The 27,172-nt window shown below is 45.1% G+C and overlaps 1 protein-coding gene across 1 annotated transcript in view; it reads left to right on the plus strand.

Moving 5' to 3' along the window:
• The window catches only part of STRA6 (signaling receptor and transporter of retinol STRA6), a 57,206-nt gene that overhangs the window by 19,459 nt on the left and 10,575 nt on the right, over positions 1-27,172 (plus strand). The window contains exons 5-14 of the mRNA XM_061594951.1: positions 1,225-1,391; positions 3,902-4,027; positions 14,793-14,860; positions 15,802-15,878; positions 16,909-16,970; positions 17,383-17,560; positions 21,397-21,472; positions 23,601-23,734; positions 26,036-26,153; positions 26,868-26,969. Coding sequence (XP_061450935.1) covers positions 1,225-1,391; positions 3,902-4,027; positions 14,793-14,860; positions 15,802-15,878; positions 16,909-16,970; positions 17,383-17,560; positions 21,397-21,472; positions 23,601-23,734; positions 26,036-26,153; positions 26,868-26,969 — 1,108 coding nt within the window. The remainder of the gene's footprint in view (positions 1-1,224; positions 1,392-3,901; positions 4,028-14,792; positions 14,861-15,801; positions 15,879-16,908; positions 16,971-17,382; positions 17,561-21,396; positions 21,473-23,600; positions 23,735-26,035; positions 26,154-26,867; positions 26,970-27,172) is intronic.

Genomic DNA, 27,172 nt, shown 5'->3' on the forward strand with positions numbered 1-27,172 from the left:
GTGCTGGCAGCTAGAGAGCGCCACGTTAGGGAAGGCTGCACCAAAGCCATCATATGTTGCCACTGCTATTATAAAGGAATCCTGTTATGTTCTGGTTTTCACTGAGTACTAAAGTACTCAAAAAGCTGCTTTGCTGTACACCCATCAGATAGTTGTGTAAAATGCAGTCGCATATATGTGTTCACAGTTTTTTGTAAACACACTATATAGACATATCTGGGGACTTTGCCCAGTTAGGGTTCTCAAGACATGGTGTATATAGATGGGTGTTTTTAAAGATGAACATACACCATTCATTACTTTGGGAAGGAAATTGGTAAGGAGAAATCATTGTGATGCGGTTGCTAATCCTAGCTGGAAAGAGGAACCCAGGCAGTCTTAATTTGAACCAGAAATCCTCCAGAGTTAAGCCCCAGATAATTTATTATCTATTCTGTGGGGTGTTTCCTAAAACTGTACGATGGCTGGATGTGAAGAGGTTGTATTAGGCTATACATTGCCGGATTGCTCCCCTATGCATGGCAGGGAACAATCCAGGAATGTCTGGATTCAACTTAGCAGTTCTGAGTTCAGGGGTGACACCCTACATTTAGGGGCATGAGGAAATGGGTCAAGGATGGATGGAAGCTAAGGATGAGGAAGGAATTCAGTTTAGTTCACATTTAAAGGTGAACCTATCTGATTCACACTTCAAAGCAATAGGTGAACTGAAACAGAGCTACCACCAACATTTCCATTTCTCCATACTTTGCAATGTTCTCCAACCACGCAAAAATACATCTACAAAGCATACAGAGATGCATATATTATATTAGTTGAAGCTGCTTGCTTGCAAAAAAAAATTAGGCAACATTGCATACAAAATTGTGTGTATTTGGGGAAATACACACTAAAATACTGACAAATGTTCATGAAGACTTTGCAAACTGATGTGGAGAACTGAACTTTGACGGCGGACAAACGAGGAGCTGAAATGGACAGATTTGCCCATCCCAAAAGTGGTAGCCACACTTCTGCACCAACTACAAGGTGATGATTTCCAATGAGCTTTTTTGCATGGGGAAGGCTGATGCAGTATTCTTAAGGGACAGATGTGGGAATCCCATCACTGATTTTGCCCTTGCACCCTTGTCAGCATGGCTGGATTGCTGAATTGCCTGTTCTGCCATGCTATTTACGGTCTTAATCTCTGCCCTTCTCTTTCCCTTTGATCTCCCTCTCTAGAGTACTGGAAGATCATGGCTTTGCTCTATTACCCTGCCTTCTACTATCCCTTAATTGCATGTGCTACAGTCAGACACAGAGCTGGTTACTTCTTTGGCTGCTTGCTGTCCTGGTGCCACTGTGTGGTCCATCTCTGGCAGAAGGTGGAATGCCCTCAATCACCCAAGGTAAAGGCAACCAGTGGTGCAGATTGGAAGGTCATGCCATTTTCTTCTGTCTGGCATGAGCTGATTAGAAATGGCTGTGGGGATGTTTGGCAGAAGAAGTCTGACCCTGGAGAGACTGAGTGTTGGGGGGCACGCGCGAGGACATCTGTCCATGTTCTGTGTGATGCATTGGGACTAGGAGATGCATAATTGTACAATGCCTATGGGTTGTATCCAGTGTTAGCCCTACTCAGGCTCATAGAAATTAATGTGCATAACTAATCCGAAACCTGTGGAACTCCCTCCTGGCTAAGATCAGGCAGGCACCCTCCTGGTTGAGCTTCAGGCATGTGACCAAAACTTTCTTGTTCCAGCAGGCATTTTAAGGTAGTGTTAGGTTTTATGATGATTTTATTATCTTATGTATGGCTTTTTAATGTACACCACGTAGAAACGCAAATGATTAAGTGGTCTATAAATGTTTGGAATAAATAATTGAGATCCATGATTTCAGGGGGTCTCCTCTGAGTAGGAATTGACTGGCTACAACTCTGTTTGCCTGGCCCAGCTTTGTAGGCCTCAAGACCCAACCACTGCCTGCAGTGGAGGCTGGTGCTCAGCACCTTGGACAGTTCCTTGGAAGTTCAGACTAAAACCCAGAGCAGATTCACTGCCCCGTTGACATCGGAGCCACCAGCCTCCAATGGGTGGCTCTGCCTGTCATTGGCTCTGGCTCCACCTACTGTTAGTCTCCGCAGTTTCTGCCCTATCAGTCCCAGGGACTGGGGTCAGGGATCACGCCACAAGGACCAGGAAAGGGCTCACTGGGAATCAGATATTGGGGGTAGATAAGGCAAGGAGCCTCACACGTGCTTTCAGCTCAGGATTTATTTATTAGCAGTGCACAGGAACACAGGGAGCTGCCTTATACCGAGTCTGACCATTGGCCCATCCAGCTCAGTATTGTCAACTCTGACTGGCAGTGGGTCTCCAGGGTTTCAAGCAGAGAGTCTTTCCTAGCCCTACCTGGAGACAGCAGACATTAAATGCAGGATGTTCTTTGTGCAAGGCAGACGCTCTACCCCTCATCTGTGGCTATGGTGCCTTGACCTAAGGAAGTAGAAGAAAGTGTCCTGTCCTCCTGGCACAGGAAGTCACTCCAAAGATGTCTAGGAGCTTTGGCACAGTACATTTGTTTCCACAAAGAACATAACTGAGGACAGACCCTTGCTTCCAGTGTCTTCTGATGCCTTGGAAGCAGGGGTGGAGATCTGTTTTCAGCTCAAGGCCATATTCTCTCCTGGGCAACCTTCTGGAGGCTGCATGCCGGTGGTAGGAGGGGCCAGAAGCAAAAGTGGGTGCAGCCACAGGTGTGACTCTTTCCTTCGTACAGTCAAAAGCAAGAGCTTTCTGCCTACACCCATCGGCCATCTGTCTCTCCTCCATCCAGGCAAGTAAGAGGCATTATTACAGCTCAAGAACACCTTCCAGCCAGGCAAAGTCACTTGAGGAGGGCGCAGAGCAGGGCAACTGAGCAGTGTCACCTGCTCAATCCCAAGGGCTAGAAAGAGAGGCCTGGAGGGCAGCATTCAGTCAGGGCTAGTGCCAGGCATGCGGGGGCCCTTGGGCACCAGCCTGCCCCAGGGCCTGGCACCTGCTCATGTACCCCACCTACCTTTCCCTTGAAATGAATGCCATCAACCAAGATGGCATCAGGAGCAACAGCCCCTTAGGGAAGCCTCGGCTGCCATATTGGTGGATGGCAGGCATGTGCCTGCAGTGCAGCCAGCATTTACTTTGAGGGAGAAGTAGGTGGGGCATGTGGGCATGTGTCATGGGCCTGCACAGTAGTGGGGGGGTGCCTGAGAGCTCCCTCTCTGTGATCCATGGCAGGGTCAGGAGCTGAAGCTGCCTCAGATCGCTGAAGGGAGTGCTACCCACCCACTCTAAGGAGGGACCCTTTAGGAGCCCTTGACCAGGGCCTGACCTGGCCACCTTCTGGCACCAGCCCTGCATTCAGTCCTTCAGCCTAAAGTTCCCCACCCTTGCTCCAATGGCACTCATCAAGGCGAGTCAACAACCCTCCCCCATCCTGCTTCCTCATTCCAGAGGACTCTTTGGGAAGGGGGTATTGGAATAGGCTTTTGATGGAATTCAAAGCTGTGATGGAGAATCTTGCTGCTTCTCACTGACCCCCCTCCTTCCAAAGTCCAAAGAGAACTATTTATCCCCTTTCATTCCTGAGTCATTCCTGAGATCTCTCTCTCTCACACACACACACATTTTCTCCACAATTCACAGAGAACTCGAGCAAGTGGAAGGGCCTCTCACTTGGTGGTGCTCATCCACAAATATGGTCACCCGGAAGAGATTCCTGGTGGCCCATGGTGATCACATTACTGGGACCTGGTACTGAGAATCTGCCAAGTTCCTCCACTGCATTGTCACTTGTAGTGAGATTTATGAGTGGAATGCCAAATGGCCTTGTGTGGTTTGTTCATCTCATAGCCTTCTTCTTTGTCTCCTCTCAGATTTATAGGTACTATTCCCTGCTTTCTTATCTCCCTATCACTTTGTGCCTTGTGATTTTGAGCCTTTGGTATCCTGCACAGCTTGTGAAGAGTTTCAGACAGAAGACGATGATGGTTGCTGAGGAGGTAATGCAATGCAATATCACTATGTCAAAGTAATGAATAATGCATCGTCAGTTCCTATTGGAGACTGTATAGAATGAGGGGGGGACCTGGTGCCCTCCAGATGTTCTTGAACTCCCACTCCCATCAGCCCCAGCCAACATGGCCAGTAGTCAGGGATGATGGAAGTTGTAGTCCAACAAATTTTGGGAGGGCCATGAGCTCAGCTTCTCCATCCCTGGAATAAAACTGGCATAAGAATATGATGCAACAGACTTACTTTTTCAGCCAGGGATCCATCCCTAGAACATGGGAAGTGTGCATTGGCTGTGACATTAGGCCAGGTGTAGACAGCTCCCATCATCCCTTGCCTTGCTAGTTGGGACTGATGAGAGTTGATCATAAGAACATAAGAAGATCCAGTTGGATTAGGCCAATGACCTATCTAGCTAGGAACAGAGAAGGCTGCCTGATACTGAGTCAGACCATTGGTCCATCTAGCTCAATACTGTCTACACAGACTAGCATTGCCTGACCAGGGTTTCAGGCATGAGTCTCTCCCAGCCGTACCTGGAGATGTTGGGGATTGAACCGGGGACCTTATGCATGCCAGGAAGATGCTCTACCCTTGTCCGCAGAGTGGACAATTACATGACAATGGGAAGCCTGAAAGTAGAACTTGAGTGCAACAGCACTCTCCCCACCTGTGATTGCCAGTAATGGGTATTTACAGTAAAGCTTGGAAAAGTTACTTTTTTGAACTACAACTCCCATCAGCCCCAGCCAGCATGGCCATGGATTGGGTTGATGGGAGTTGTAGTTCAAAAAGTAACTTTTCCAAGCTCTGATTTACAGTACATACAGTACTCTACATACAGCAGAGATAGAACCTAGCCGTCATGGCTAGTAGCCATTGATAGCTTTATCCTCCATAAAATTGTCTAATCCCTTAAGAACATTGGAAGAATCCTGCTGAATCAGGCCAAAGGCCAGTCTGGTCCAACATCCTGTTCTCAGCGTGGCCAGCCAGATGTCTTTGGAAAGCTCACAAGCAGAAACTGAGCACAACAGCATTCTCCCCATTTGTAATTCCCAGCAAGTGGTATTCCAAGGCATACTGCTTCCAAAGGGATCTTGTTGTTGTTGTTATGTGCCTTCAAGTTGATTACGACTTATGGCAACCCTATGAATCAGTGACCTCCAAGAGCATCTGTCATGAACCACCCTGTTCAGATCTTGTAACCAAACCTAACCAAACCAAACCAAACCAAACCAAAGGGGTCTATTTAACATTAAAATTAGCACCACCTCATCTTAACAGGGGTGACCTCTTAAAAAGTAAAAAGATAGAATAATTTAATATGCCTTGCTTGAGTCGAGCAACTCCTGGAGGACACCACATTGGCTACCTAGTGGCAGATCAGGACACAAATTCTGATCCTATGAGCCGAGCTTCCAAATCCAAAGATGTGGGCCCCGGGGGGAGGTTGCCCACCTTTTGTTACTGTCCCTTCTCCTGTGCTTTTAACAATAGTCTGACACAAAGAAATGTTAATGGGTAAAACGTTTTATTATTTCCCTGCCAGGAAAATTACTTACTGTATGTCAGGCTGCTGTTAAAGGCACCAGGACTACACTGATTGCTAAAGGCTCAGAGCAATGTCAGTTCTTTAAAAGTGACAACCTGGCTCCTTTTATTTACAAAATGGTGGTCTCATTGGGTCATGAAAGCATACAATTACACACTGAAACTCAGCATTTCAGCTAAAAAAAAAGTCTGGATTTCCAAACAGATCCTTTTGAGTTTAAACCCATCCATTTTTGAAGCTTGAAAATTCTTCATTTTCAATCTTAATGTAGAGAGGTATGTGTATATCTGGTCCCTGTTACTGTTTCATCTGTTTGCTCATAATTCTACTATTTTCTATGACTGGACTAATCTTCAATTTGCATATTTAAATATGTATGAAAGGTATGTGTTTTCTTTCAAAATATATGTTCAAGTGCATATTTTGATATTTTTCAACCAAGGATGCCTAACCTCCAGATGTTATTGGAATCTCACTCCCATCAACCTCAGCCAGCATGACTTATAGATGTAGCCAAGCGATATCCAGCGTAGGGATAGAATTTCTATCAATTTTGATTCTCTGTTTCTCATTTTTCTAACCTTAAATCTGGTTCTCCACAGTTCTGCAGCAATTTGTGATTTTTAAAAAAAAATCCTCATGAAAATACTCCACCATTTTAGTTCAAATTTCTCCTAATAAATACATTTTTGTATGCAGTTTGACTTACACATTTTTCAAGCAATTTATCCTAGTCTAATACATTATTGTATATTATTTTCACCAATATATTCATTTTGAGTACACTTTCCCCTTTTATGTGTATTTTTGTAAACATTGCTTGGTTGCATTTCAAAATTAAGATAAGTGCAAATGTCAAAGGACAGCTGTGCTTTGGTTCTTGTGTTGTTTTGGAAAGCGAAAATTTGACAAATGCACCTTTAAATCTGGACTGAATAGAATATCTCCCTCATCCCTAATCTGGAGGGCCACAGGTTAGTCACTCCTGGTTTTAACTACCGAGAGTAGAAGTGGAACAAAGGAAGGTGCCTTATTATTCAGCCATGAGAGTGGCAAAGTAAATCAAACATATTTAAAGTGACTATCTGAACTATATCAACTGTTTTAATATTGCTGCTTCCTCCCTGCTAAAACAAGATCAGCATAGCACATGTCTTGTTTCTGTTATTTGGGCTGACTGCAGGTGTTGCCACCATTCACCATATGCTCAGAGGCACATGTCACCAAATTCTTCCAAGCTACACAGGAAGTGGATTGGACTGTGAAAGACCAACCCAAATTGTGTTTGCATTTTGACAAATTTGTAGGGCAGTACAATATCTCAGAGAGGAGGTCAGGTCTCCTGCTCCCCTGGTGCATTCGCTATAGCTGCCCAATTTCCCTGCTTTTCAAAGTTGGATAGAAATATCTGTAGGCTATAGGTACATTCTTAAACCACAAGGTTTTTTTGCCTATTAGTGAATATTTATTCATTTATTTGTGACATTTATATACCGCTTAACCATTTGCATGTCTAAGCAGTGTATACCATTAGAGTCAAGCATTGGTCCATCTAGCTGAATGTGCCCACGCTAGCCTTCCTCAGCTTGGTTCCCTTTAGATGTTTCGAACACCCAACTCCCATCATCTGTGACTGTTGGCCATGCTGGCTGTGGCTGATGGGAGTTGTAGTCCAAAGCATCCAGAAGATACCAGGAGAAAGGCTGACTGGCACTGACTGGCATCAGCTTTCCAGGATTTGGGGCATGTGTCTTTCCCAGCCTTGCTTGGAGATCCCAGTGACTGAACCTTGGACATCTGCATGCAAAGTCTGTGCTTTACCCTTGAGCTATGGTCACTCACTCTACTGCAGTAGGCAAGTTCCAATCTGTGCATTAATCTAGATAAGCTTATTTTGTATAGGTATTCACGGTACTCTAATTCCAGAAGCATCCCAGTCTTTGTGAATGATTTTTCCAGCTCTGTAATAATAGTTTCAGTTTGTGCGGGTGGTAAGAAAATAAGAAGACTTTTTTGGTGTTAAATGGAGTGATAGGCAGGAATTCTGAAATGGTGTGGTGATGAGAAGTTGATATTGCAGTTGAGCATGTGGGCCTGTCTAATGAGTGCCTGTGTTTCTGACTCCCAACTGTTTCCGTTGCGAAACAGGTGCAAATTATACAAGGCATTGTAAATATGTGATTTATATTTTTGGAGTGAGCACAAATCTTAGATTCTGTATAGAAATGGAGAATGGAACCTGGCCAACTTGGCAGTTCTGAAATGCCAAGGTGACATGCAAGCATGTGTGCTTTTTAAAAGTTAAATATTTCATTTTCTACACACATCTCTGTTCTGAGTATGCCTGTTGAAAGACAGCTTTCTAACTTCCTAGATTGAGAGCTGGGGAAATGTTGTGGTCCTCCAGATGTTATTGGACTCCAACTCCCATCAGCCTCAACCAGCACGGCCAAGGTTCAGGGACTATTGGGAGTTGTAGTCCAGCAACATCTGGAGGGCTGCAGGTTCCCCAGTCCTGACTAGATAGAATATAAGTTGTCATTATTAACTCCATTTTGCTAAGATTTGGGGTTGGCTTGGGCAGAGAGAGTCTTGAGGAATGATGTATCCATCCTGAATTTAATTTCAGTGGTGTGCAAATGGCCTTTGAAATAGAGAGGTGGAGACCTGGGGGGGGGAATTCCCAAATTGTGGGGGGGCAATTTGTAGGTGGAGAAACTGAGGGACAATTTTGCTAACTTTTTCGAGGGAGGAAACATTTTTTCCAACACTTTCTTGGGCATGGGGCTCATTCTTATCAGTAGCACAATTTTCATTTTACCTAATATCATGTGAGGGGTGGGGGTGGAGTTCCTGCTGTTATAAAGGTAGGTGGTATAGCCACCATTTTACATCCTCCACGATGCCCTGAACATAGGGCTTGTTCACACAGGAGCTGAAGATGTAGTAAAGACGCAGCTTTTGCCATTGCAGTAGATTAGCAAGGTCCACACTTCCTACCTTCAAATCCACTGTTTTCCGTTCACACTAGTCAGTGTTCCTCTGGGAAGGATTGGTGTCACTGTTTCATGCCCCTGCTCCCAAATTTACTTGTTTACTCCCTCCAATGTATCACTATTGCTAACAGAGAAGGGGAAGGGTTTTTTTGTCAGTGTTTCTTGTCAATTGCACACCTCTCCCTGCTGAAGCCCCACAGCTTTGGGGTGCAATTAACATGATACTGATTATTTATTATTTGATTTATATCCCACCCTTCTTCCCAGCAGGAGCCCAGGATTAGAGGGGGGAGGTGGTTTTCTTTGTCAGTTTTGTTGTTTCATCTTTTCAATTGCACACCTCTCCAGACTGAAGCCCAGAGCCTTGGGGTGCAATTGACATGAAACTGATTGGGGGGAAGGAAGGCTATAGGAAACTCCTATGTAGAAGAGAGAGGCAGAAGTGGCTGGTTAAGCCACCAGAAACAAAATGAAATTCATGGAGAGTTTAGCGGACAAAGAAAGGGGAGTATCTGAAAGCAAGGATCCACCCACCCAGTAAAAAATGTCAAAGCAAAGCACCTATATGGAGTAATGCTGTGAAGCCGGAATGGTTTTTCATTCACTTTTCGCATTATCCCTGGATTGTTTAATGAGAATTTAAGGGGAAAACTATGTCCTAGCTTCTCTTTGCCTGCAACGTCATGTGAACCATGCAAATTAAACAGGGATGCAAGTAGCATCAATCTCACAGTAAGTCACCATGTGAACTGGCCCTAGTGTCATTCTGGGGCATTGCAGGGTGGAAATGTTGGTCACAAAAAAGTTAAAAATATTTGAAGTAAATTCTGCAAAGTGTCCACCTTTCTCTAGGGACCATAAAAAAAAATCTCAGAAATTTTTTCAGAAAAAAAGTCTTCTGATAAATGTTAGCTCTGCTGTCAATTCATCCCACGGAATCACCTTTGCACAGCAGTAAATGTGCCTCAGTAATGGACTCAACTGGGAGTCTTTCCAGGATAGGTTTGCCTGTGGCTTCCATGAGCTGAAATGGTCATCTGAATCAGTTCACACCATTTGCTGACTGCCAGTGTAGTACACTTCTGCCGGGAGCATTCATAATTGTTCTGCATTCTCCTCCCAAGATCACCCATAATTAGGGAGGAACGGAACTGTCCATTTAAGTTATCCCAGTTTCTTATTTTTCTAATCTTAAATTCAATTCTCCACATTTTTGCATTTTTTTTAAAAAAATCCCATAAAAATTCTTCAGAATTTATTGTCAATTTCTACTAATAAATAGTCTGTCTGCAGTTTTGACAAATGTACCCTAGCCAGAGGCAGCATGCTTCTGAAAACCAGTTGCCGGAAGCCTCAGGAGGGGAGAGTGTTCTTGCACTTGGGTCCTGCTTGCGGGCTTCCCCCAGGCATCTGGTTGGCCACTGTGAGAACAGGATGCTGGATTAGATGGCCCACTGGCCTGATCCAGCAGGCTCTTCTTATTTTCTTATGTTCTTATGTTCTTACACAGTTTTGCAAGCAATTCCCCTTAATATAATGCAGGTTTGCATGTTATTTTCACCAACATTTTTATACACACTTTCCACTAATATATGGATTTTCCGTAAACATTGTTAAGTTGGAGAACGGCATCACAAAATTCAGAAAATTGTGTGTTTTGAAGGTTGTGTTTTGGTTCTCATATTGATTTGGAAGCTTCACCTTTAAATGCAAACTGAGTCAAATCCCTCCCCTATCCCTCCCCACAATCAGAGTGCCCTCAAATTTCAGGGGGTGTGGGAAAGACAGTTTGGTTATTTTAAAAAATCCACTTTTTTGATGGCCAGTTAGAAGTATTTATTTATTGTGTCCTATAAACCACTTAGCACAAGAATATTTGAGCTTCAATGTTTTCTATTCAGCGCAGAACTGATGCCTTACTGTGGTGCCACATGGAGAGGGAGCAGGTATTTAGCCACGGACTCATTATCCAAATGGCTGGCACAGTGATCTTTATTTTAAGAGAAAAAGCTCTCTCTTCTTTAAAAGATAAACAATAAAGCACAAATGCAAATATAAATCGGCATGCGGAATTTAGGGTTTATCCAAATCCTCCTGTTTATACAACTCTGTGTTAAAGAGTTAAGTTTTCTCTTTTTGCGAACAGAACGTTCAGTCTTACTCCACCTCAGATGTTCTCACAGATCTCCAGCTGGGATCCTGCAACCCTCAAAATGACAAGCCCGCCATCACTGTCTCCTCGTGCACCAGATGTAATTAGGCATGTGTAGCCATGTAATTAGCACCTATGCAACTGTTATCATGGCTGGCAAGGCAGATGGAAAATATGAGACTTTTGAAATAGGTCACATGAATCAGATGCTTTTTAAAAAAATAAAAAATGCACATAGAGAATGTGGGAGAAACTGTTGGAAGATGTAGAATCGCCTAATTGGATCTTTTTAGTTTGGCAAAAGTGAGAGCTCAGCAATGCCATTACTGTCAATGGCAATGCGTTAGTTCTACTGGGCTGTAGCCAGCATTAGTCATACTCAGTGCAGACCCATTGAAAGTAATGGGCCTAAGTTAGTCATGTCATGTCTGCTAATTTAAATGGTCTACTCTGTGTATGATTAACATTGCATACAACTCTTTGTCTGACTCTGAGTTGGAGGAGGATCTCAGCAAGGTGCCCCCAGGTGGGATTACCTGGCAGTGAGCAGCAATATTGACATGCTGGTGATCACTGGATGGCTGGGCTTGGAAGCCACTGCCATTTTAATTTCCCATATTGCCCCACAGTGGCTCTACACTGAGGGATATAAATAGCGACTCCAAGTCACCTGGCGCTAATCACAGCACTGCTGCCACCAGCTAAACTCAACAGGGTAAAGGGGAAGTTTCTCATAGGAATGTTCCCCTTGTTTGGACATGTTCAGCTGTGTAAGCCCATTTATTTATTTATTAGATTTATTAGTCGCCCATCTGGCTGGTTGTCCAGCCACTCTGGGCAATGTACAAAATAAAAATATACAAATACATTAAAACATTAAACTCTAAACAGTATAAAAAACCTAACCTATCCCAAAAGCCTGTCTTAAGAGCCAGGTCTTCAAGGCCTGGTGGAAGCTCATCATAGTGGGGGCGTGACGGAGATTGTTTGGGAGGGAATTCCTCCCAAACGAGTGGGAGCCACAATGGATGGCTTTGCTTTTTGCTGTCTGCATGTCTGCAGGAACCTTGTAAAAACAATTGTGCTTTCTGCTCAAGAGGATGCTGGAAGTATCAGATACTGGCATCTTCCAGCATTCCTCTCTTGCCTGCTTATCATACTGCCAGTTTGCACCTAACAGCAATTGCTCACTGACTAGTAGTATCAAATGGTGACTGGAATGTGTGCATGAGTCTTTGCAGATTAATCAGCACAGGTGAGAACATTTTTGAAGGGGCCATAGCTCAGTGGTAGAGCACATGCTTTGCTTGGAGAAGGTTCCAGTTCAATCCCCGACATCTCCGTGGAGGGCTGGGAAAGGCTCCTATCTGGAGTGGCAGAGAACTACCACTAGTAGGAATGCTCAAAGGAATGAAGGCTCAGTTACTTAAGTGATAATGCGAAAATGCAAAAATTAATTAATGCAGCTACCTGTGATTGACAGGTGACATCACCAGATAAGCAGTAGGTCTAACTCGATATAAGCAGCCTCTTAGGTTCATGTTACCAGATGTCCATGCCCTGCTTTTCAGTGGCCAGAATCCAAAGAGCTACCTTAGGCGTGCTAAAGGGCCAGGCAAGCACAGTAGTGATGACTTTGCTTTGAACAAACTCAGATGTCATATTGCAACCTGTTTCAGAAAGCCCCCTCCTTTTCAGAAGCAGTCACTGTGTGCTATGGGGAGATTAGGCTTGTTGGAGGAGGCGTGCCTCTGAATACCTGTTCCTGGGAATCATACGTGAGGAGAGTGCTGTTGTGCTCATTTCCTGCTTGCGGGCTTCCCAAAAGCGTTGGGGTTGGGTTGCCATTAATGCTGAAATAGATGGGCTTTTGGTCTGGCCCAGCAGGGCTCTTCTTATGTTCTTGAATCATAACTACAGACAACAATCAACTTGAACTACTTGAAGGCACATAGCACACTCACAAAACTGACATAGAATGGAGATGGCCTGAGCCATCGGTCCTAACACACAGCCCTGGGACATGCATTCTTTCTCTTTGGCATTCCTGCACGTTCTCTCTTACCAGCATAGCTGACCTCTTTGCACATTTGAAAAGATAGGACTGTTTGCTTTTACCAATCAAAGGCTTTGCTAATACATTTCCTCTACTGCACTAGAACTGACTGGTCAATGAATGGCCAATGAATCTTCCTGTAGAACTGGTGTTTATTTCTATTTGTTTTCCCCCTGAATTACATTCCCTACAGGCTATATTTTCTGGTCATTTTGTTCCTCAAGAGAATAATGGAGAATCCTGTGAGGTCTTCCCTGCCCCCACCTTTAAAAAAAAAAAAAAGATTCTTTACATAGTTCTCTTTGCCCTGATTTTTCAAGTGGTGCCTGCTATTAAATCTCTCTCTGATGAATTGCTTGCATTATCTCTGTGGCTCACAATGGCCCACAGCATCTTAAAATAGACCCTGTTACACTGATGCTCCATTCCAGCTAAAAAACAGGACTGGCTCTAGGTTTCAGGTGGCACTTGGCAAAGTGTTCTGTGATTGGGTCCCTGGCTATAAGTTTTCCTGGCAGCAGCAAAGGGCCATTTGAACTTCCCATAATTCCTGCAATGTAGCATTAGCTCTGTGGGAAACATAAGGGATTCAGGCAATGCTGCAGCTGTTCAAGGGTACCAGAAGCCTAAACAAGGCTGGCTATGAATTAAACAGCCCATAAGTTGATGATGGCTCACCAATTAATTCTGGGTTTGGGGTGGGTGAGGGGCATTATTAGGAATATCAATGAGTTTGTTTTCTGCTAATTGACTGACTCTTAACTTTACATATAGCAAAACTGCACCTGTGTAGCATGTTCATATTTAATGGGGGTTTTTTACAAGTGTGTACCTAATATTCTTTTAATACATAAACAGTGGAAGCTGGTGGCTCCGATGTCAGTGGGGCCGTGAATCTGCTCTGGGTTTTAGTCTGAACTTTCAAGGAGATGGCCCTTGGACAGCTCCTTGAAAGTTTGGGCTAAAACCTGGAGCAGATTCACTGTCCCATTAACATTCGGGCCACCAGTCCTCACTGTATGTAAAGCATCCTCATATCAGCCCCCATTCCGTTTTGCAATAGCCCCTTTAGCTACTGTTTTAGAAGGCTATGTGGAGAATGATTTGGCTAAAATCTAGACTAGTTGAGGGTGGGACTTGGGGATTAATTAAGACCACTGTGCCTTTTTCAACAGGGCATTGATGGGAGCAGCGGGTGGGGGTCTTTTATGTCAGGCTGAAACCCACATCTCTTACCTCCTATGGAGGGTTACATTTATGGAGAAAAGTCATAGCTCAGTGGTAGAACATCTGGTTTACATGCAGAAGATCCCAGGAGCAATCCCCGGCATCTGTGGGTAAGCGTGGAATGCCCCTATCTGAAACCTGGAGAGCTGCTGCCAGCCAATGTAGACAATATTGAGCTAGATGGACACAGTATAAGGCAGCTTCCTCTGTTGCTCATTTCCTTCCCTTAAAAAAAGCTATTTTTTAAAAAAAAGATTATATTGCTTACAGGGTGGGTTGTGTTAGGTATACTCTAAAATGCAGTGCCGGTGAGCCCCCAGCCACCCACCATCTTAAATGTGCCCAGAGGCAACTTTACTTATAAATTAGCATATGCAAATTTGTGTTATGGGCCTGTATCCTGAGTCCCTAAAGTATCTAGCAATGCTCCTACTTCTGCCCCCCCCCATATTTCAAGTGCTGTCTGATAAAAGTGCAGACGTGAGGGGAGGTCTCTGGGCTCATGTCCGCACCATACCTTTCAAGGACTGTTATGCCACTTTAACAGACATGGACAATCCCATGAACTGTAGTTTATTAAGGATGCTGGCAACTGCAGCTCTGTGAAGGGTAAACTATAGTTCCCAAGATTCTTTGGGGGAAACCATAACTGTTAGAGTGGTGTAAAAGTACCTTAAAGGTATGTTGCAAGTGTGACCTTGTCCCTAACATTCTTGCTGAACAGTCAGTCTTTTCTGTTATGTTTGTGTGTCCTGTCTTCTGTTTTAAGCTGCCTGGGAGTGGCTATTACAAAGACTATCTGAAGAATATCCTGGCAAAAAGAACACCAAAGAGAAGGTAAGGCCTAACGCACACCCTTCCTTTCATTTGACTTGGAAAGCATCAGTGTCCCCAAATTTGGAGATGAATAAGGATTGGAATTTGGGAGCTATGTTGACCCCAGATCATCCCCAGGCATCCAGAGCAGGGGGAGGAGCAGTGTGAAGAAACCGGTCTAAGCATGAATGTGGGGTGGTGGTAGAGACTTGGGGCTCTTCCATCCACCAAGCCTGCAGTCTTCCAGGATGCCCTTAAAAGAGTGTGGGGAAACTCAGGCCAGGGGGCCTGAATGTCGCCCTCTCTATCTGGAGAATCTCTATTTGGACTCTCCTCAAGCCACACACTTTGCTGGTCCAGCTCTGTGTCCTCAAGGGCTTTTTGCCTAGCTGGGATGTCTCCTGGAACTATTGTGATGCCTCTAGATGGATGGATGGATGGATGGATGGATGGATGGATGGATGGATGGATGGATGGATGGATGGATGGATGGATGGATGGAGAGATGTATGTAGAAACCTCTGGTTTTTGCATGCTGGAAAGTAGCCTAGTGTATAAAGTAACAGTTGCTCCACCCATTGTTGCTGTGGCCCCACCCACTTTTTCCTGTGGCCCTACCCACCATTGGCATGTGCCCCCCCAGAAGAAGATTGTTGATGAGGAAATGTGATCCTTGGCCTGTAAAAGGTTTCCCACCCCATCTTTGCATGTGTGTGTGTGTGTGTGTGTGCGTGCGTGCGTGTATTCGTGTGTGGCTTTAGTTTGGATACAGGGAACATTTGGCCCTGCTGATGTTGCTGAACTATGACTCCCATCATCCCTGGTCATTGGCCATGCTTGCTAGGGCTGATAGGAGTTGTAGTTCAGCAACATCTGCAGGGCCAAATGTTCCCCACTGATGCTTTAGTTGACTGCATGCATCTCCTCTCTGCCTCATCCAAACCCTTTTCTCTCTCTTCTAGCACCAGCAGAACCAAGCCAAGCATGCTCTCAAGGCTCCGCTCATATTTATGTTCTTACATCTACACACCTCAGGAAGGTATTACATGCAACGATCTTTCAATAGGCTTAATTATTCCTCATGTATGGCCCCTGGTTTATTTTTAGGTCCTGCACCATACCCACAGAAGAGGATACAAATGTGCGTATAGCAAAAAGAATCTGCAGATATGATGCAAAAGAAAACCAATATGGGCTTCTTTCTGGCTAATCGGGGATAATACAGACATCGTGATGATGTCAAGTGATGCTGCCAGTTATGCAATGATAGCTTAAAGCCAAATCAGAATGAGGGCAATGCTTTCTGCCCTCACTCTGAATGGGCAAGTATTTTTGTCCCATTTCACAGCCCTACTGAACAATTGGCAAACTGGAGGTGCATTTTGTGGTACCCTGATTTGCCATTGTCTTGCTGTCAAGCCTGGCAGGTCACCCTACTTGGCTGGTGGGCTGAATTTGGCTTAGTAAATCACAACTGTACCAATCTGGGATTTTGTCTTTGTTGTTGGGCAGGAGATTAGGGATTTTAGGACACATCTCTTGATTATATGCTTCAGTTGCTTGGGCCAGCCCAGTTCACTTTCATGTAGTGCAGAGCTGATAGAACATAGGTGTGCACGTAAAGCACATGTGTGCATGACCTTGTGGCAAAGGTAGAATGTTGCTGGAAAATGCTTTGATAGATAAGCTCCTATGCACTCATGCGTTCGCACATACAGTCTCCCTCCCTTTCTTCCTCCCTCTCTCTCACCCACACACCCACGCTTAACTGGTATGCTAAGATGATCATGTTATCACCAGTTGCATTTCAACTCTAACAGAATGGACACAGACTGTATTTTTGCAATCCATTGCCATTTAACTCCCAGCCTTCTTCCCCTCTTTGCACCATACAAACCTGACAACATGAAGATCACCCTCCATGCATCTGGTGAGGTGGGCTCTAACCCACAAAAGCTTACATCATAATAAAATTTGTTAATCTTTAGGGTGCCATGAGACTTTGTTGTGCTTACTGAAACAGACTAACACAGGCCATCCATGTGTGACTGTGTTTTTTGGGATTGCAGGCTTCCAGTTCCCTCTGAAGCTGGTTCTCTCCTTAGCCATGGCTGTGATAGCTGTCTATCAGGTAAGAACATAAGACTCCTCTTGGATCAGACCAAAGGCCTATCTAGTCCAGCATCCTGTTCTCACAGTGACCTGCCAGATACCTACGGGAAGCCCACAAGAAGGATCTGAGTGCAAAAGCGCTCTCCACACTTGTGATTCTCAGCAATCTGCCTCTGAATATTGATTGCTGAGAATCACAAGTGTGGAGAATCACAAGTCTGCCTTTGACAGTGGAGGTACTAAAGTATTACATGTCTAGTAGCCATTGATAGCTTTATCCTCCCTTGAATGTGTCTAATACCCCTTTAAAGCCATCCAAGGTAATCTGATCAGATTTTCATCTCAGTCTAACTTTCCCTAGCTTCCGAGATAGGAAGAACATTTCTTCCTAGCTGGTTGACCAGCCTCACCAGTAGTCTCTTGGTTCACAGGTAGCCCTCCTCCTTCTTGTGACGTTCGTTCCCAACATCCAGATAGTAAGGTCTGGAATGACAAAGGAGCTGACTGCACTATTGGTGCAGTTTGGTGTGGTCCCTTCTGAAAACGTTGCAGGAATCCCTGGAGAGAAGGAGTTGGCAACAGCTAAGCATTTCATTTGGTCACTAGAAGGTGAGTCTTTTCAGGCATAGTCTTGTTGGCGATGTCCATTTCTGCACTTAGCAGGATTAAATTGGAGATGGTCACAGATGCTGGAGAGCTCAAGGGTAGAACTAAAGAGGCATATGCATATGCAGCATGCAGTGACCAGTAGGAATGTAAGGTGGCATCATTTTCTGCCCTGTGTTTCTTGCATGCAGCATTGCTTCTGTTCTGCTGCAGTTCATCTTCCACCAACGATGACATTGTTCATCTTGCTGTTCACTGTGGTGAACTTAAGTAACTTATGTAATTAGAGTAATTCGTTCATTTCAGTGCAAGGGAAACACAATGCCAAGGGGGAAAAGTCATCAGTTACACATCATCTGCAGACTGAAATCAACAACAGTATATTCTCTGGATTGATTTCCATTACAGACATGGGACGAATAAGCAAACACTGGCAATTTCTGTTCCTGTCTTGGTTTTCGTTGGAATTTTCTAACATCCCTATTCTCTGGTGCCAGTTCCTTGTTGGAGCCAATGCTGAACAGCATTGGGAGAGACCATAGCCTGGTGGTGGTAGAGCACATGCCTTGCATGCCAAAGGGCCCAAGTTCAGTCCCTGGCACCTCCAAAGGAGCAGGAAGCAGGTGGTGGAAAAGACTTCAGCCCAGAACCCTGGAGAGCTCCTGCAAGTGTACAGGATACCTGGACAGCTACAACAATGAACTGATTTGCATGTTCATCTTTTAGTGAAGGGGCTACTTGCTCAATGGTAGAGCACATGCTTCACGTGAAGGGAAAGGTTTCCACCCCTGGAATCTTTGCTTCCAGTTGTGATAAAAAGCAGCTTATATGTGTTTGCAAAAGTATGATTGTAACATTCAGGTGACTGCAAACAGTAGTGTGTAGTATTAATCTGAGCTGCTTTAAAAGCTGTGCTGGGTTGAATTGTAATGTAGTGCTCTCATTTTATGAGTTTTGGGGTGCCCCTACTTTAAACTTTATTTAAGGCAGGGGTGGGGAGAGGCTTGTACCCTCCAGCTATTGTTGGACTCCAGCTTCCATCTGCCCCAGCCAACATGGCCAGTGATCAGAAATTATGGGAGTTGTAGTCCAGCAACATCTGGAGGGCCACAGGCTGGCCTCTCCTGATGATCTTCCCAAAATTACTTTCTTTTGTTTTTGAAAATGCTAAGTTTCTAGTCCTCTTGTACCCAGGGACCTTTCTGAAGTTCAGCATGGATAGATTCTGGATGGAGGGCAGCATTGCAATAGGGAGCACAGGCATTGTCTACTAGTCTGTGGGAAAGGTTCACTAATTTGAGGGGTGTTTTGTGGCATGTGAAGATTCTTATAATTGTAGGATGCCACATTTGTGTTGGGGTTTTTCTTTAAGCAGATGAGTAAAACATTCATCCTTTTTTGGAGGATGGGGAGAAGGCTGGGCCATTTGCCAGCAAGTTAAAAGTAGCGGTAGATGCCAAGAAGCAAAGGGGAGGGAAATGCAGCCAAAAGTTTCACCCCACAGATGGTAGCACTCACAAAGACTTTTGAGATATGGTGGAATCCAGCAGATGGCACAGAAGGAGCAGAACTACAAAGTTGTGGTATGGAGAAGGGGAAATTTGAAGCTGATGATAGATAGACTGACAGACAGATGGACTGTTGGTCCTATCATCTCCAGCTAAAACAGCTTCCACCTCAGTGCCCCAGGCAGTCAGAATTGGAAGATATTGATCAATACTCTGCTCCATGTGTCTCCTATAAAAGGGCTGGCATTAACATTTAAGCTGAATCTAGAACTCTGGCACCCCAGACTATTGACTACTTTACCTCTATGGTGAGGCCGGCCCTGCTGAGGATCTCAGCAATATATGGTGTCCCTATCAGTCTATGTCTTCTGGGAAACTAATACCAGAAGAAGGCCAATCTGTTCTGTGACGGTGTCTACAGTGATTAAAATTGGTTTCCTCCTCTTTCGAAGTCTTGTGATGGGCATAAATTAGGTCCGACTTTAAGCAGACTTGGATAAAACATTTTCAATGTTATCAGATGAGGGTTTTTTAATGTTACTAGAATCTTTCTCATAGTACACATACCCCTCTATCCCCAAGAAAGTGGGTAGGAAACCTAACCCTACAGCCTTTCTCATTTTTTTTAAAAAAATGCACTTAGCTGTTTCTAGAGTAATCCTACACCCACTTACCTAGGAGGTAAGCTCCATTGAATTCAGTGGGACTTAACTTCTGAGTAGGCTTAAACAGCACCATCCTATACATGTCTATTTCAGGGTTCAATTGTGCTTAAAAACTAAAGTTGTCTGTAGACAGTATTTTGTAGGAGGGATTCAAGCACATAACTGAAATTTAGGTTTGCACAATTAAAGTGGATTAAAGTGCTCTGTCACTCTAGCATAACAACAAAATTTTAAAATGCACTTTTTGTCATTTGACAGGGAAATTCATTGACAAGTGTGGGATGAATGAATTGTTAACAGGAAGGCATATAACCACCAAGCAAGCAAGTCATGATGAATGCTCATTGCTGTATAATCTCCGTACAAACTGGAACAAATGCTCATTAAAGAGAAGATGTTGCATAACCTCTGTGTAACATTATGCAAACAAATTAGGAAGCAGTGCCAGTGCCAGGTCAAAAGAGGTCCTTGAGCACCAACACCCCCCTGTGGCCGCCCTGCCTTCCACATTGTGACATCATCATGCGCTGATGTGATGACACAGAAGTCCACACTGGCCTCATGGAGGTCTTGTCTGGGAGGGTAGTGGAGCACCCACTCCGCAATCAGCGTAGGGTGGTAGAGCATGATTTATGGCCGCAAATGTTGCTCCACAACCTGATGCCATTGTGGTTCAGGGAGCTCCACCTTCCCATCCTCAGCCTGTAGATCTAGGCAGGGGTCCCCAGGAGCAATCCATGACCAGTGTTGGGTTGCAGGGTGTGATTTACAGCTGCAAATCACATGCCACAACCTAATGCCATTGCAGATCAAGGAGCTCCACCTTCCCAGGCTCAGCCTGTAAATCTAGGAAGGGGCCCCTCAGGAGCAGCTGGGGCCCTTGGGACCAGCCAGAGACCTCAGTCCATACCCCACCTGGCCACCTGCTGGTGCTGTGCCTGTCAGGATGGACGCTCATGGAACAAGTCACCTGGAGGAGCCCTAGCTTTGACATTTTAGCCCAAGACACCCTGAAGTCAGAGCCAAATGCATGTTAAATTGGAATTTGATGGCTGGAGCTCCCAATATCATGTTCATCCTCAAATACTCACTGTTGAGGGCAGAATTTGGATCCAGGAGGCTGCTTAGGAGAAAGGAAGGTTAAGTCAATTTTCTGACTGGAATCTATCACCACCCAATACTGAGCTACTGTGAGTCACAGAGGGGAAAGCACAGGGGCAGAAATCATGCCTGTACATTTACCCCTCTGTGATGAATAGCTGATCTGAATAGAATTATAATCCATCTTCCCATATTGGGGAAGTGTGTGACCAGGTGATCTCAGTGCCTGCTCAGTCTGCTGTCCAGGTCCTCACTCTGTGGATGGGCAACTTCAAGGTCTCTCCTGGTGTCTCTTCTTAGACTTCTTTGATCTTTTAGCAGAATTTAAACAAGAGTAATTTTGAAAACCAGGAAGAGCAAAGTCAAAACCTTCAGTCTAGGTTGTTTGACTTGAGCTGTGGACAGCCAATGTAAGTTAACAGTGTGTTGAGTGCTATGCCTGATACCTGTGCGAACCACGCTGCCACCATCCTGCAGTTATGCTGTGTGTGTGATGATGAGCACCTCGAGAAACCTCTAGTCTTTGTGCAGATCAGTGATATCTCCACCCGCTCCTGTTTTGCAGTCTGCTTCGTCTCTTCCCTGGTCATCTCCTGTCTGTTGACTTTCTGCATGTTGATGAAGTCCATGGTGAAGCACAGGTGAGAATGTTACTTCTAGACTCTGCAGTTAGCAGCAGAGGCTGGCCCACTAGGACGAATGAGGCTCTGCATCACCAAAATCTGTCTGCCCCAGCCAGCCCCCATCTGCCTGTCTTCTTACTTACAACCAGACCAAGGGATGGTACTGCTTTCCTTTCCTCCCCCCTAGTGCTGGACTTGCAGAAATCATCAGGAACGAGGATGGGGAGAAGACTAGAATTAGATGGCTCTGCCTGTCATTGGCTCTGGTTCCACCTACTGTTTGGGCTCCTTGTCTTCCGCCCCACCAGTCCCGATGGGCACTAACCACCAATGATTGAAGCTGCTTATCCTTAATCAAACCATTAGTCCAACTAGTTTGCAATTGTCTGGGCTAAGTGGTAACAGCTCTGCAGTGTTTCAGACAGGAGTGTTCTTGCCTTACCCCACTGACTTTTTGCTGCCTGAGGCAAAGGACTCACACACTCACACACACACACCATTCCATATGCAGAAGCTGACCAGGCTTGTAGATGAATCTTCTTTCAACATTGGTTATTGGACAGCATCCTCCACTGCGCTTGAGGGTAGCAGGCTAACTTAGGAGGGGGCACGGGCTTTGTCCTCCAGTACTTCACCCCCACTCACCACCTACACCCAGAATCTGTCTCCTGAGATGGCCACTTCATTCTGCTTAATGCAGGGATGGGGAACCTGTGGCTCTCCAAATGTTGTTGAACTGCAGTTCCTATAATCATTGGCCACACTGACTGGGGCTGATGGGAGTTGGAGTCTAATGGTATCTGGAGAGCTGCAGGTTCCCCATCTCTGGCCTTAGAGTACAGCCAGCTGCCAGCATGCAGCCCCAGACAGATTTTCCCTGAGGGAATGCAGTCCTCAACAAAACAAGGAAAAAGTGCACCACTTCTGGTATAAGTTGGCAGGCTACATTTTGAGTTTCAGGTGTTGAACTGCATAAGCATCTTACGGTGTTGGGGATGGATTATATGTCATTTTCAGTTTCTCTCAATTTCTAATTTTTCCAGTCTTAAATTCAGTTCACCACATTTTTGCCTCAGTTTGTGATTTTTTTAAAGCAAGTCCTCACAATAAATTCATCAGCATTTTAGTATGCACTTCTCTTAATATGCACATTTTCCCTAGTATAAGGCATTTTTGAATGTTGTTTTCACTGATATACGCATTCTTATGCACACTTCCTCCTAATATGTATATTTTTATGGCTGGAGAACAGCATCACAAAATTAAAAGAAGTGTGATTTTTAAACAGCTGGTATAGCACAGTGGGGAGAAGAGCCTGGCTGGGAGCCCAGAGTCTGTGAGTTCAAATCCCTGCTCATGTCTCCTGGGAGTCAAGGGCCAGCTAAAGATCACCCCCACAGTGAGTGGCTCAGGGGTTATGTGCCCTACCACCTGTGCAGCCATGTTTCTGTCCACATATTGATTCAGGGAGTGCAAATTCAGTAGGTTCACATCTTAATGCGAACTGATCAAATTTATCCCCTGTTCCTAGATCTGAAGTAGGGCAGTGGAATTTGTCTATCTGTTGCAGTGTTTAAGCTGTGCCTGCACCTCTGCCCAACCTGTATGTTTGTAAATATATATAATAAAATACCAATAAACCTCCAGTGACCTTCCAAAGGGAATTAAATCTGTGTCAGCATGGCACCCCTGGGACTTCTCACCACCCAAAGACATTTGGAGAGCATAATAATATGTTACCAGAGCATCATGGGAAGTGGCTGCTGCTGTAACATAGGAATTGGCTGAGTGTTATTATAGAATCATAGAGTTGGAAGGGGCCTATAAGGCCATTGAGTCCAACCCACTGCTCAATGCAGGAATCCAATATAACATTATGGTGCTCCAGCAAAATATTGAATCTGCATAAAACATTATGGAGCTCCAGCAAAATTCCCTACACACTTTGATCTCTCCTGCTTAGAGCATTACTGGAGCTCCGGGGATGGGAGATATTAACTCACTGTCTTTTCTGTTCTTAATCCTTTACTGAGGGAAAATGCCCTCACACTGCACCCACCATCCAATCTACTTTTAAGTACTCTTACATATGGCTTGATTGCATTCCCCTCCTCCCATTGATCCCTCTCTCTCTCTCTGTTTTCAGGATTAACCTCCAGCACCTGTACCAAGGGGCAGTCACCGATGTCTTCTACCATTCCCACAAACTTAAGCCTTCCCAACAGGCTGTTGTATCCTGGATGTGCTTTGCCAGCTTCCAGACTGCTTTTGCCTGCTTAGGTAAATGATATGCTAAATTGCACCCTTTTTTTGAGGGGGTGGGAAAGAAATGGAGGTGGAGATGTAGTGGGGGAAGGAGCTGAAAAGGGATTGGTGAAAAGCAGAGAACTGCAACAGCAACGAATAAGTGGGGCCTGAAACAAAACATTTGAGTGTAGAATGCTCCTATTCCATGCCGCCATCAGGACAGGACTTCAGGGTAGATGTCCTGGCCCCCACTCAGCAGGGGAAGGGCCATAGCTCAGTGGCAGAGAATCTGCTTTGTGTGCCAAGGGTCCCAGGTTCAATCTCTGGCATCTCCAGGTAGTACTGGGAGAGAACCTGCTTGAAATGCTGGAGAGCTGCTGCCAGTCAGTGAAGACACTACTGAGCTAGATGGACCAATGGCCTGACTTGGAATTAGGCATTTTCTGATGTTCCTATGTGCTAGAATGTCAATGGCAGTTACTTCAAAATGTTGTTAGCCAGTCAGGCTGCATGGGGGGGGGCTGCTACTCGATCTGCTGAGTGGGGGGGTCTGGATTTCTGCCCCAAAGTCCTACCCTGACTGCATCATGGAATATGGAATACTCTTACACTGCTAATTTATTACACACACACACACCCCTAATCACAGTGAAGGACCCTGAATCATAGAGTTGGAAGAGATCTTGGAGGGCATCTGGTCCAGGAGTTGGCAGAAGTTGAATAGGGATCTCCTGGTAGATCTCTGGGTGACTTGCAATAGATCAGGATGGATTTCTGTCTCCCATTTGCTGCCATCAGTGGTCTCCTAAGTTAGATCGCTGGCATGAAGGAAGCTGGGGTAACCAGGAATGGATCTTTGTGAGAAACGACTGTGAGCTCAGTTCAGTTCTGGTACTCAGAAGACGGCAACCTGTCCTTTCATCCAAAGTGTACATCTTTTGCACCTGGCTCTTTGGTAGATCCCAAAGCTGCGAAGTAGATCCTGCAAGCCTGGAGTCTGCCCTCCCCTAATCTAGTCCATCCTTGAGCTCTGTGAGGTAGCTGCATGGTAAATCCTCTGCTTTGCATGCAGAAGGTCCCAGGTTCAGTTCCTGGCGTTTTCAGGTAGGGCTGGGAATGTCCACTACCTGAAATCTTGGAGAGCCTCTGCCAGTCAGTGTAGACATTACTAAGCCAGATGGACCAATGATCTGACTTGGCGTAAGGCAGCTTCCTGGGTTCCAGACTGCAGCCGAAGAATCTCGGGCAACTGGCTGGTTCTGTTTAAATCACTCCAGCAAAGGAAAGCCCACCACCTCCCCAGGCAGCCTGTCTGACTGTCAAACAGCTCTTGAATTAACCATTAATAGTTCTCAGACTAAATGACAGGGACCAAGTCACAAGTGAAAACAATCCAAGAATTGTCACTTAGGGGAAGGGCCATTGCTCAGTGATGGAGCATGGCTTTGCATGCAGAAGGCCCCAAGCTCACTCCCTGGCATTTTCAGTTACAGCTGGGAGAGACCCGTGTCTGAAACCGTGGAGAGCCACTGCCAGTCAGTGTAATTGGCATCCTGCCGACTCTTGAAGACACACCTGTTTAGATAAGCATTCCCCGGATCGCCTGACTTGAACCTCCTGTTTCAATTGCTACTTTATCTATTATGCCCTTTTAAATGGGCTTGTTTTTTAATTATGGATGTGTGGCTGGTATAGCACAGTGGGGAGAAGAGCCTGGCTGGGAGTCCAGAGTCTGAGTTCAAATCCCCGCTCGTGTCTCCTGGGTGTCAAGGGCCAGCTAAAGATCACCCCCACAGTGAGTGGCTCAGGGGTTACGTGCCCTGCCACCTGTGCAGCCATGGGCAAGCTGCACAGTCCCAAGGAGCCCAGTTGCCCCCCAGCTGGCAGTTGCGGGCAAGGAAGGGACTGGCTTGTGCAGCTGTGGCAAGCTGAGCAGGCCCTGGCCAGCTGGGGAGGACTAGCCTCAGAGGGAGGCAATGGTAAACCCCCTCTGAATACGGCTTACCACGAAAACCCTATTCATGGGGAAGCCATAAGTCGGGATCGATTTAAAGGCAGTCCATTTTTTTCCAGTTATGGATGTTTAGATGTCATTGTTTTAGTATGTATTTTGATTATGGGTAGCTCTATTTTTATAACTCTGTTTCATACTTGTTATTTTGCTGTAGGCTTTTACTTGCTTGTGAACCACTCCTTGAAATGAAAGGTGCTATATACATTCTTAGAATAATAATGAGAGACAATACTGAGCTAGATGGTCCATCTAGCTCAGTATTGTCTACACTGACTGGCAGCTACCTATGTTGTAAATGTGCCTTCTCATCTCTGTTCCAGGTTTGCTCATCCAGCACATTGTCTTCTTTATTGGCACTGTGGGTTTCACTTTTCTGGTGGTCATCCCCTTGCAATCTGGCACCAACATGCACCTCTTTAAAACTGTGGAGAACATGTGGTAAGAGTTCCACAGGCCTGGGCCTAGTGGCTGACATGTCCAAGCTTCGGTTTGCAAGCCAAGGCCTTGATGTTAACTAAAATGTCAAGAGAAAAAAGTTAGCCCAAACAAAACTGCCTATGAGTGGGGGTTGCTCAAGCCAAAGAAAATTTGAAGCTACCATACTGAGTCAGACCATTGGTTTATCTACCTTGTTATTGTCTACACTGACTGGCAGTGGGTCTCCAGGATTCAAACAGGGGTCTCTCCAAGCCTTATCCAGAGCTGCCGGTCAGTGTACACAATGCTGAGCTAAATGGACCGATGGTCTGACTTGGTGGAAGGCGCTTCTGAAGATCCTAAGGAAAAATCAGATGCACAAAGTCAAACTATATATTTAACCCAACATGGTGCTTATTTTTTACTCCTACTAACTCAATGAATTCATTTAAATGTGTATGTGATAAAACAATCTTTTGAAATGGGGGGAAATACTTTGATGCACACATGTCAAAACAGGCATTGTCTTGCAAGAGGGGCGGGGAACTTTTTTGAGCCCAAAGGTTGCATTCTCTTGTGGGGAATCTTTTGGGGTCTGAATGACAATGGTGGACAGAGCCAGAGACAAAAGTGGGCAAAGCAGCAGATGTGAGTCTTAATTTTGTATGAACCATACACCAGCCAGTTGTTTCTAAGCCCCCTGGATGCTTTTTATTCGATTTGCTTTTTGTTTAGGCCCTTCTGGTTCATCTTGGTAGTGGCTGTGATTGCACAGAACCTGCTGACTCACTACTGTTTTCTGGAGCGTGGCCATCTATCAAATGAGCTGACCAACAGGTGACTGATGATGATGCTTGTCCTATTGGTGATTTTCAACCTTAGGTCCCCAGATGTTGTTGGACTACAACGGCCATTCTACCTGACCATTGGCTAAGCTAGCTAGCGATGATGGGAGCTGAGTTCCAACAACATCTGGAGAACCAAGGTTGTAACATATGACAGTGGTATTCCACTGTTGCCTTTTACAGTGGTAGTGCTTA

This window comes from Rhineura floridana, chromosome 14 (genome assembly GCF_030035675.1).
Source record: "Rhineura floridana isolate rRhiFlo1 chromosome 14, rRhiFlo1.hap2, whole genome shotgun sequence".
NCBI lineage: Eukaryota > Metazoa > Chordata > Lepidosauria > Squamata > Rhineuridae > Rhineura > Rhineura floridana.